Raw genomic sequence first — 12326 nt, forward strand, 5'->3', positions numbered from 1 at the left:
GAGAGTTATAGACATGTACTTCTCTGGGTAATCCGCTGCATAGGTAAAAAAACGAGGAAATACTCGACGATAGACGTTGTCCGCAAATCGGATAACAATACCATGCTCGTAGGCATACATGAATTTGTCGTCGAGGAGTAGGAGCCAAATGGCATGCATAAGATCCCGCTTGAGATGGGTAAGGACTGCACTCATTGCAGCTTTCCCATAGGCATGCATATAATATTCATGTACAATATCTGGTAACTGGATATGTTACCGTCAGGATTGACCATAACAACTCGAGATACAAGACTTACCTTTGGAATATATGCTAAATGATGTGCTGCAAATTCGAGTGGCTTGTTCCACAGGTACTTTGATTGGTTTCCAATAAACAGGTAGATAGGCCATAGCGCAGCGTGCCCGAATGAAGCCAGATGTGTCGAGTCTGACCACAACATGATGGCAGCAACAACCGTCTCTAGATTGCACCTCCGAGGCTGTGCCTTGATTTGCTGATGCTCCTGGAGCATTGCGTCAGCAGTATAGAGTTTGGTGATGATTCATTCAGGGAATTCATGTTCGTCAGGGTGCCAGAAGACTTTGAAGGGAGTAGTATGGAACGTCCTTGAGGACATCTCTTCATATGCTGATTTGAGAACTTCAAGCGGCTTGCGATAGTAAAGTCCTTTGACTTCAAATTCGGGGGCATCTGCTTCTGACACAAATTTCTCCTTCTCCGCAGGCAGCTTAATCTTCACAGACGCCTCACGCCACTTGTCAGATGTAAACAAACCCAAGTTTGGATCTTCGCCTGCCTGATCCATTCTCTTAGCCTCCCGAGATGCAGAAAATCCTCTCAAGTCCTCGCGCTCAAAATCTTCGGCAAGTATCACCTCTTGCACTAGGTGGTCAAGGTCGGCAATAGATCTACGTTGTAGAACCAACTCATGAGCCGAAAAGTCATAACATTGAGGAAAGGTGCAAAGAAGGTGCGATTGACAGCATCAACAGCAGTGCCAAAGCCTGCATACCAGGATCGCTTATGCTCGCTGGGACCATCAGCTGGTTGGAATGTGCAAGAGTCGCAAACATCGTCAAACGACGCTATATTCTCTGGATCATACGACGGGAAAGCTCCCAGGTATGAGTGGAACACACGGTGTCCTGGTCCGTGTGTACCCAGACATCTTCATCTGATTCCATGTCAGACTCGGTACCAGAACGTGGTGAGGTGGCATCGACATCAGACTGAGAAGCAGCATGATTAATGTCAGTTACAGGTGGAGGAATGGGAACTGGAATGGGGAGAGCAGGAAGCTCATCCTGAAAGCGTAATGGGAGCTGCCGTTTATGATTTGGAAGGCCCGACGGTCGCTGTGGTGGACTTGAATGTACCAGTGGAGGTGGGGGTGAATGATGCACTGGTAATTCCTAAATACGAGCATGGATATATTGTATCGCTCTGAAAAAAATAAATATTCACTTACATATGGCTTGAGATTCTCAAACTCCGGCTGGCTCGCCCCGTCATGCAAGGGAGCTTCTGACTGAGTATGTGGCACAGGAGGAGGCTGTGGGGCTTGGCGCTCACGACGGGCATTCATGACATTGTTTGAGGCGTCTCTAAGGCCTTTGCACCATTGGTTCTGGTGCGTTGACAGACCATGTGCTGATTTGGCAGTATAATTGCAAGCAGGACATACGAACGACATGACAAGGATGAAAGTGAGTAACGCAAGGATGGTACACTTTGCAGGCATTGCCTGCGTGTATCTGCCTAAGTCACTACAGGCGTGCACTGCAATGGGGAGGCGAGGAGTCAGAACAAAGGACACATTTTATGTTAAATCGGACCTGCCACCCGATCAAAACCTGCCTGTAAAACTCTATGCTCCCAAAGAGCATCCTGGCAGTGCTGTGCACCATATGGTGATGTATCCTTCTCTCCTGCTATAGGTCCAATATTGCCATTCTCTCCCTCTGGCTGACGTGCTTGACCAAGCCTCTGCGGATCATGACTGAAGCCAATAGACTTATCTCTAGTAGTTCGTCGATAACTGGATGTGAAGAGGTCTTCACATATTTGCCTATAGTCAGTATCTTTGGTAGTTCGTCGATAACCAGATTTGAAGAGTCTTGGGTGTAGAATCATCACTGCGCCACACAGGTGTCAGCTCAACACAAGAAACAATGATATTCATGCGACAATCTATGTAGGGTAGATGGAAGTAGTACGGAATACTGGGAGGTCCGTGAAGCCATTAAGCAACTGGCCATATCTGTAGTGAAAGACAATCCCGTTGCTAAAGCTGACGGAGGAGAGCGTCAGTGGAAGCATCGCAAATGAGAGCGAATGTACACCAATTCGCGGCCGAAAGGCATCAAGATCTCCGTGCCCAACTTATATGTCCAGGTTGCCAAGAATTCCAAATCACCAATGGCACTGAAGCCTTCCATCAGCGCAGCAGTCGGATGCGAAGATGCGAGGGTGGGTGCAGATGTGAGGGTGGGTGCAGATGCAAGGCGGGTGAAGATGCGAGGTTGGGTGAAGATGCGAGGGTGGGTGAAGATGCAAGGTTAGTGAAGATGCAAGGGCGGGTGAGACAAATAGCCTAGTACAAGAAACAAAGTCAGTACACATAGTAGGTAGTAAAAGTTAGAAGCCATCAGGCTTAGGTGCTCGGAGTCGCCTCCTAGAGGCGTGTCCTCGCAGCCTGACAGCCTCTGGTCCAAGTCGCCTCCTAGAGGCGTGTTGGACCAGGAAGTGAAGTGCAAATAAAAATAAAAATAAAAAAACTCACCAGAGTTTGTGCGCTCGCTCGGAAACTGAAGAAACAAGAAGAATAAGTTCAGACTTCCTGTTTTGAAAGTCATGTGACTTTCAAAGTCAGTCGGCACTTTCCGGAAATACACAATGTCTCAATAACGTGTCAATCTTTGCTTATCTCTTACCATTAATTGTACTCTTACGCTACTATTTATTATCCTCAATGCCTTCAATGTCTACCATCAACATGTTCGAGGACAACATACTCATTGAGATTGATGGTGTTGCCTCTACGTGGGATACCTATTGTCTTGGCCTAAATATAGTCACTCCTGGCTCCAAAGTATGAAATAATCGTTTTATTTACAAGTACGACTAAACCTATCATGTTTTTGTCTATTCAGCGAGTGATTTTCCGGTTCAAAGATATCGGAAAGGCCATTCGAGAGGGTTCATCTGACTCCGGCCATATGTGAGTTCATTCATTCAATACAGTGCGTTAATTATTCACTTTGAAGCTAGCACTAATACGAGCACACTCGAGGCTGACAACATCAAGACAGAACCTGACTTAGTTGAGACTTGTGTAAAGTTCGAGGAGGACGACAAGGATTCCATAAATTCTGTGTATGCAACCTTCTGTCTAATTACTATACTCGGATTCTGACTAACAGATTTTCAAAGAAATGTGTCTCCATGCAACCTACTCGCTCGACACTGTGGTAATCCAAACGCAAGACCAACTGACCCATTTGCACTGTGGCGCTACTCAGTACGGCCATTTGATCGGTCAAACATTCCGTCGGAGGCTGCTAAAAGGAAGGCACTGCATCAAGACATCAAGGACTATGCATGCAAGCGTCGTAAATTATGATCTGTCCACTATTGCTTCAAATTGTTTGCTCATTTTCCCATAGTCACTCATACCTTTTGCAGTCATTTGTATCAACTACTGTTTGCTATCACCTGCTCTCGTACTACAGATACCTTTCATGTTGCTCACAGTACCTCTTTCTTCTTGCACTGTACCACTATTTTACAATGTTCTTTTGCTGATTATCATATGTCATGTACTGCTCAATTCAAAGTGTATCTGCTTGTCACGGTTGTCTGATGATCTTGAAACTCTGGCCATCAATATTTTTAAATTCTGATATCTGTGAACAACTTCCTGATTTCCCCTGAGCCCTTTACCTCACCCTACAATGTCTTCATCAGACTCTGACACATTGTCGTCAGCCTACAACTCCAATAAATGCGCGTCTTCATCAAACTCTGACGCGATGTGACACTCGCATCCTCCCTGGGCTGCAAAGTGTGTCTTTTGGTATTGGTGTCAAGGAGTATGGGGAGATATATGTCCCGTCTCATTTTCTGGTGTTCCAATGGCAAGGATACCTCGGTCGACGCTATCTGACATACTCCCACAGGCGTATCCGTTCCGCACTTCCACTCTGCACTGTCCGTCCATGTCCTTTCCATGTCCGCTATCTCCATTGGTGCATATTCATTTTCTCTCGGTTTGACTAAACAATATCAAGGCTTATTACATGTAACCGCGTATTCCGTTCCGCGCGCTCTCTCATTACATATTACTTATCTGCCTCGTTTCATCGCTACAGTTCTCGCCTACGGGTTCCGGACGCTCACGCAGTAGGATAAAATCTCGCGCGCTACATACAGTACTTTACTTCCCTTCCCTCGGACACTACCTTTGTTTTGTGGAGTCACTTAGACATTCCTAGTATTATTGATCAATTGACAAGCTTTGTTCACTTCTCACTTCGAACCCGTGTGTTCTTGACTGCTCCGAGAATGCGCCTCTAAGTTTCCTTACCTAGGCTCTGCACGGATCCGAACCGCTCTTGGCTTCCGACTTAGCGTTTTCATACCTAGTTATACCTCGGCTTCAAACCTCCCTTATACCTAGCCGCTACTGGTGGAACCGCGCTTTACCTAGAAACCCGCTGCTCTTTACCTTGGATCTTCTCGCTTTCATTCGTTTCTCATAGCGCACTCACCGGACCCGCAGTCTCGCTGTCGCTCTTACCAGCGGACTCACTTTTCCAGGGTCAACTTAGTTCTATTCCGTTCCGCATTTGCTCCCTTCGCATATTACTTGAAGGAAGTGCTTCATAGCAATCCTCTTGGGTCGAGACAGCACACCCCCACTCAGTTGGTTTTATTGGTGCTCTAGCTTTCTTGCTGGCCAGTCATCATTACTTCTTCACAGCGACGTTGCCAACTTCCAACTCTGAGAAGCGTACATCTTCATCAAGCTCTAATGTGTCGAAAAAATGTGTCTCAACTGATGATATCCTCGATAATCTTACTACCACTGGCAGGCAGAAGAAAATAAAGTGAGTTTTACATTCGTGGGCTGACCACTATCATGCAACTCATGCAACTTAAGGTTGAGCAATGCATTATCGGAATATCGCACGGCCAGGTGCAAAGCGGTCCTTACATTGAATCCATTTGCCAACATGTCGCTCGCATTTCACTATGGGATGATGCTTGACAAGGGAGGCATCTCCAATTCAAACATGTAAGTTGGTAATCGCATCTCGTAGTATTAACCTGATCTGCTCGTAAGATCTGATGAGCAACAAACTCATTACCGTACATTTTACAATGGTATTCTAGATATGATTCCTGGTTTCCGTGCAACTCTCGATGAGTTGTCATATGACGAACTTAAACCATATATCACGGCGGTACGTTTCTGCATATATGCGCATATATTCATTGATTGGCACCAAACTAATGACTACAAATAACTAGATCAACAGCGCCATGAGCTCACAACGATCCGATGACTTCGCATCCCTCAAACACTCAATACTCAAGTATATTTTGACAAACCGTAACAGTGATACCCTGCAGCCTCCCATACCAAAGTCATCCTGTAAGTCCAACTGAGGCACAAATCATCCACGATTGGCGCGTGAGCTCTGCCCTCGGAAGTGGCTGGACAGATTTGATATCAATGTCGACTTGTAAGTTCTTGTTTTTATTTCAAGTTCTGGTCACTGACCGTTACATACTCAGAGGAATTCAGCATCTTCAAGATGGGACTTGGCCTTTACTCTCAACTAATTGGCCGTCATTCCTATATGCAGCCGATGCCATCTACAACAGCGAGGACCCAAACATTGGCCTCTTTCGCGGGCATGCTGGTATCAGGGTATGTAGTGTATTGTCACCTTTCATGTGCTCACAATTTTCCTAGGCATTCCAGCACTTGTACCTAGGTCCTGCTGCTGCAGGATCAGAGGAACATAACGACGATGACAGCAAGCACGGTAGAAGCAAGTCCAAGGCTACCATGTATGGGCTTACAAAGGTGACACCGCAAGCATGGGCTTGGGCCATGTGTGCAGTGTGTCTGTTTTTATTTTTGACTAGTGTACTGATTTTCGTACAGGTGTGGTTTTTGCTCTCAGCCTGCAACTCATACAAAGTGTGCATCGGGTCATTCAACCTAGAAGATTTCTTTTTCGCTATCCTCGAAACTCTCGATGATCCCGAGGACCCATGGGCAGTAGAGACAATGGCATGGATTAATGAGTATGTGTCTAGGCTAATATCAATGTCTACTAACACAAATTACAGACAGGTTTTCAGGAAACATGCAGCCAAGGCCATGACAGCTGCTGCAGATGACACCGATTCTGACCTTGCGAAAATGCGAGCGAAATGTGCCGCTCATAAACAAGGTAACACTTCGACATCGGCAACAAACAATGTTGTGCGCAGTACCACTACTTCTCCACCCTCAGTATCAGCAGCAGAACACCCATCATCACCTGCACCATCACCACTATCTCCACCCAGACTCCCTTCGCAGGTTACACCTTCCACATCATCACCACCACGCGCCTTGACACCACTATCTGACTCGGAATCATTCCCACCCTCCCCGGCAAAACAGCCACCTGCTATACCCACAGCCGTTCTTCCCAATCCAGTGCCTGTTGCGCACAAAAAGGCCAAACTTGTCCCCAGACCTAAACCCATTCCAAAGGCCAAACCAGTACCCAAGCCACGGTCCAACACTCGCGGTTCTGCGCGTCTCTCTGCTGGTGGTATCCAGGTTGAAGAACCCACTAATGAGGTGGGTGATGCTGGTATTCTGAATGTGAAAGCTCCTGCACCTCCAAAGAAAAAGCCTGTGGCTCGTCATGGTAAAAAGGCTGCCTAGGTATTTTGAATCCTGGTTGGTTTGCCTATTCTGACTCTTGCTTTAATCACACAGGTTTCAACACTGTCGCTCGCTGCATTCCACTTGGTCATCTCGTGCCCATCATGCTGTACATTACACTCGCACTCACGACTGCTCCCGCACTTACAATATTTCATTTCTCGCACCATCATTTTTGCTCTCATTGGACCCTTGCTCCTGCTTTCGGATGGCGTCGGACTCGCATAGACACCTGTGTAGTTTTACTACTTGCACTGCTTTGTATTGTACGATCATGAAATTCACTGGATTCTGTTTATTGCATTGCAGTGTGCTATCTGTCTGGTATGAGTCATGTAAGCTATGAACAGCCTGCTTGGAACTGGCAAGGCTGGATCAACATTGCAAGGCGCCTCAAGACTTTTTAAAATACACGATTATGATGGCTTTTGACCAGCCTGGTGCCCATCTGGCACGATGGAGAGGTTGTCTGCAAGCCATGTTCAGTCTTGGCAAAGTTCATCAGACTTGGGGTATCTTTCCAAGCCTGGGAATGCCTTACCGGGCTGCGCCACTTTTGCTGATGTAGGACCAATAAGATGTAGAAAAGTAGACAGAATTATGATAAAGTACTCACCAGTAATGTCTAATTGATAGTGTGCTTGTGCAGCAGCTCCTTCCTTGCTAATTGTTGCATGAGAGACAATGCGGTGTTCAGTAATGTGGGTCCTATTGCCTGCATTAACGATCCGAACAGTGCGAGAGAGGCCTTGATGAGTCCTTGAGGGTGGCATAAAGGTGAGAGGGAGGGAGTGAGGAGAAAGGAAAGCACCTGTTGAGAACAGTGAGCATGAAGGTTTGCAGACGTTGCCAACAATGAGTGCTGAACCCTTACCATTGTAGAGATACAACAATTGCTGGACACTACACGAAGTAAGTAGCCAGCAATATAAAAAATGTGTTGTGGTCGTGCACAGCCTAGTCTGCTATACTTGCAAGGCAAGTGCGTTTGACCCAAGGGGTTTACTGTATGGTATTAGAATAATCAGTTATAACAAAAGGAAGATAGCCCGAAGCGTGGGAAACAAAGTCCGAAGGTATAATTACGAGTCCGATGTTTTTAGGTTTTGGGTTAGTGGGTTTGCCTCGGGTTGCATCAGGTTAGCATCAGGTTTGCCTCAGGAATATAGCAAATGTCGGGAATAGCAAATGGCGGGTTACTGTCAGATGTTTCGGAGTGTTTCGGATAAAGAATGGATGATATTGCAGAATCCAACTAAGAACTACGAATATCGGATGACCTCCTCCTACTCAGAGGTAGAAAGGTAAAGTAAATAGGTAGGAGGTATGCGAAATATATAGTGTCTATGTAGAATTTCGGAGTGCTATAGGCGAAAGTAGTAGCACTGATTTTCGGGTCCAATGTCCTATGTAATAAGACACAATGTACTGCGGACATGTAATAATGTGTTCTACAATGTTAGCAACGTGAAAATGAATAACTGCGCACCTAGTGGGGATAGATATGACAGGACAGGACATCGGGAGGACAAATGCACGGGAAAATATCAGGTCCGATGCGCGGGAAATGTCGGGTCTGTCAGATTAGCATCAGGTTTAGCGGATAAACATCAGATTGAGCGGGTTAGCATCAGATTTGAGCAGATGAGTCTCAGATAACATCAGGAAGTGATTCAGATGTTTGACATGTATCAGGAAATAGCTGGATATGAGCCTAGCGCGAGCTCGAGTGCTACACCATATTTGGTATGTTCGCACTCATTGGTATTTGGTAACATTGGTTAGCGGATGTTGCCGGTGTGGGACCTTGGTGGTTTTTTCTGAAGAGTAGATATTCAGCATTATTACACTATTTACTGGCAGTGTAGAGCTTTGGCATAATCTATGCTAATTAGAATGGTGACCCCCTGGGAGTATGGCATTCTTATTAAGGCAAGATTATGTGATGTCGAGGTGAGTGAGACATAAGATAACTAAAGGATCCACTACCTCACTACAAAGTTAGGATTGGCATAAAGTACTATAAGACTGCCTGTATAATAAGTGAACACAATCTAAAACTCCTAGGTTATAGGAATACTAAAATGAGCCACTATATACCTAAGAAAATTGAATTCCTAACTTGAGAAACACAAAACTCTCATCCTTCCCAATTATTTACTACAAATACAAATGCCCAAATGATATGGTTATCATTTCAATTGATATACATCATCTTAGATTCATCTAGCTACTATAAAAAATGCTCCTCAAAAATCTAAACTAGGGCAAGCTAGTAGTTTGGTTACTATTTTTTAAAAACTCATTGATATCCTCTTACCATTGTATAGCATTCCATTGGTCAGATGATAAAATTTAAAAATACTACCAATTTTCCTAATAATAAAGTATCAATATACTTCAGTAGGACATTAATAGCTATGATGGCTTAGGAGATCTGATATCAGGTTCTAGCTATTCAATATAGTATAGAGTTTATGACCTTCTAGATCCTAAAATAAAAAAACAGTATTATCAACAGAATAGTTTATATCATGTTTGGAGACTTGGTACTTGGCACAAGAGGCAAAAATGTCATCCCACTGCTTTTGAAAATACTTTTTATTTACTTTAATTATGAAGTAATCAAATCAAACAATTGAATAAAGTAGAAGGCCTTTAGAGACTTTAATATTGTCAGAAAGATCTTGAAGAGACACTTGCATCTTACTAGTAACTAGAATTACTTTAGGATAGTAACCATAGCCCTTCAAACAGTAGCACTATTTGATAAAGATGTTTAACTCTAGTTAGGCACTTTGAAAGATATACTAAACCAAATATATTTGTGTTAAAGTCTTTGCACTATCTAGTTTGCTATATTTTCAGAAGTAGGTTTATTCAACTTTAAAGTAGCTAGATGAGACTCATTCAAGTACTTCATTATACTATTAATTTAACAAATTTTCTACTGCAGCTTGACTAACAGCAAGTTATATAATGATAATAAAGGTTAAACCATCAGTAAGATCTGTGCTATATATAGACACATCATGCATTCAAGTATCAAATTAGGTAATGTTTGCATTTTTTGTTTACTTCAACCTTGAATTTTTTGATATCCTACTAGCTTGTGAGCCATATTGGCTGTATTATGATACTGACCAGCTAAGGTGCGGTCTGGACAACCAATGACTCTGGGTTCGAAATTTGTGGTTCAAACTGCATGTGAGGACCCCACATGATATAAGGTGCGAACTGATTGATAATTGATCATATAGCTATGGAATACAATTGATTGCTTGCTGCATGGTGCACCCACCATGATGGACCTTGAAGCTCAAACATGCCATCGACGACACCAAGTCATTGTCATCATAACAATTGCTGTGGCTCAGATCTCTTATCTTTACAACCTTTTATTCCCGTCCCGCACTGAGAGGATACCTTATCATACATCCATCCTGACTGGCAAAGCATGGGTATATGAGTTGATTACCGGTCACCCAGATCACATCAAGCATAACTTTGGTGTTAACCTTCAGATTTTCAAGGAAATGTTAGAGATTCTTCATCAGCATAGATTCATCCAGTCCTGCAATGGCGATATAAGTAGTTGTGTGCTGATTTTGCAGATATTTCAAGTGCATGCTTATGTTCTTCTCATCGCCTCCCTTCTATACTTCGAATGTTCAGTTCCCGGACCATAACACCCCCATTTCTGCAGCAATCCACGATGATTCACAATTCAGATTCTTTCATGACTGTATTGGCGCTGTCAACAGCACCCACATTTGCGTCTTTGCACCACTCAAAGAGCACATCATCCTATGCAACCAAAAGGGATTTTTATCCCAAAATTGTCTGTTTATATGCGACTTCAACTTTTACTTCACATACTCACTCACAGGCTGGGACAGCTCAGTGGCTGATGCCACTCTTTGGAATGATGCATGCTCTCATGATTTGCACATGCCTGCACAAAAGTATCTCCTTGCTGATGCAGGCTTTGGTACATGTGACTCACTTCTCATACCCTATCAGGGTGTGCACTATCATCTGAAAGAATGGTGCCAAGCAAACCTTGCATAAGTCCTTTCTTTTTACATTTGTTTTGCTATTAAAACATTTCATAGGCCACAAGATCCAAAGGAGCTGTTCAATTTATGCACGCAGCACTACACAACATTATTGAACATATCTTTGGCATTTTGAAGTGCCAATGGCGCATTTTGACAATTGCTCCAGAATATGACATGTGCATCCAGGCCCGGTGTAGGACTTGGAGTCCTTGTGGCCTCATAGAGGTCTAATTTCCGATGCATGTTGAATGCTAATCATTGCCCAAATCATTCCCTATCATATCCGACTCAATACACACCAAACCCGAAACCATCGGACATTGGGCATTGGACATTGGACATTGGACATTGGACATTGGACATCGGGTTTCACATCAGCCGATCGGATATCGCACACACTCACCCTACCTATGTCCAGTCTCATCGTGCTAGCCCCACTAGGTGTGTAGTTACTTGTTTTCACATCCCTAACATTGTTGACCACATTATTACATGTATTCCCATAGTCCGCAGTACCTCATGTCTTATTACATAGGACATTGGACCCGAAATATTGCGCTACTACTTTCGCCTATAGGGTTCTGGATTTCTATGTATCTACATAAATATTGGACTCCCCATAGCATCATCATCATCTGAGTAGAGGAGAATCATCTCCGACACTTAGGGGTCAAACCCGATATTTGGTAGTTCTTAGTTGACATTGTGAATATCATCGTTCCTTCACCATCTGTACCCGTCATCGTTATTATTGCGCACACCGCTCGCTTTCCTGACGCTCGCTATCATGTAGCTATTAGTTTCCAATACCCCGAACCCGAACCCGATAACCTGAAATCCAAAACACATCGGACCTGACACTTTTGCATCAGACATCATAATTATACCTTCGGACATTGTTTCCTGTGCTCGGATTAATGACCTCACATCACCCACTGACCCCCAAAACTATTCCCAGACTGCAGACCCCTGGGTTGAACGCACTTGTCACCAAGTATAGCAGACTAGGCAGTGCAAGACCACAACATAAAGATATCAGTTTGGAGCCATCTTTGTATAGCCCCACTCTGTGTTGTATACCTACACCGGATCCCGGCGGCACTATGTGCCATCCATAACTTCATGCGAAGACATAATCCTGATATTTTTGACCTTGCACTTGATTACAAGTACAATCTTGTGGAGGATGATAATATAGGTTCTGGACTTTTGGAGGGACCAGCAGATGCTCCTGAGTGGTGACGAGCAGATGCTCATTACGAGAGAATTGCACTAGAGATGTGGGATGATTATCTCAAGGAACATGAAC

The 12326-nt window shown here is 44.1% G+C and overlaps 3 protein-coding genes across 3 annotated transcripts; 2 read left to right on the plus strand and 1 right to left on the minus strand.

Moving 5' to 3' along the window:
- Positions 1-545: 545 nt before the first annotated feature.
- On the minus strand, positions 546-1745 carry F5147DRAFT_767335 (uncharacterized protein; the record flags this gene model as incomplete). Its single annotated transcript, XM_041440875.1, has 5 exons — positions 546-886; positions 931-1047; positions 1110-1416; positions 1473-1631; positions 1689-1745. The coding sequence occupies 5 exons, from the start codon at positions 1743-1745 to the stop codon at positions 546-548; spliced, it is 981 nt and encodes a 326-aa protein (XP_041299697.1).
- Positions 1746-2975: 1230 nt separating this feature from the next.
- On the plus strand, positions 2976-3626 carry F5147DRAFT_647737 (uncharacterized protein; the record flags this gene model as incomplete). The annotated part of the gene is made up of 4 exons (XM_041433233.1): positions 2976-3095; positions 3157-3224; positions 3275-3379; positions 3437-3626. The coding sequence occupies 4 exons, from the start codon at positions 2976-2978 to the stop codon at positions 3624-3626; spliced, it is 483 nt and encodes a 160-aa protein (XP_041299698.1).
- Positions 3627-5238: 1612 nt separating this feature from the next.
- Positions 5239-6956, plus strand: F5147DRAFT_647738 (uncharacterized protein; the record flags this gene model as incomplete). The annotated part of the gene is made up of 8 exons (XM_041433234.1): positions 5239-5300; positions 5349-5469; positions 5537-5660; positions 5776-5939; positions 5985-6134; positions 6180-6322; positions 6368-6471; positions 6535-6956. 8 exons carry the CDS (start codon positions 5239-5241, stop codon positions 6954-6956), a joined length of 1290 nt encoding a protein of 429 aa, XP_041299699.1.
- Positions 6957-12326: the final 5370 nt, after the last annotated feature.

This window comes from Suillus discolor, assembly GCF_016758755.1.
Source record: "Suillus discolor strain FC423 chromosome Unknown F5147scaffold_2, whole genome shotgun sequence".
Classification (NCBI taxonomy): domain Eukaryota; kingdom Fungi; phylum Basidiomycota; class Agaricomycetes; order Boletales; family Suillaceae; genus Suillus; species Suillus discolor.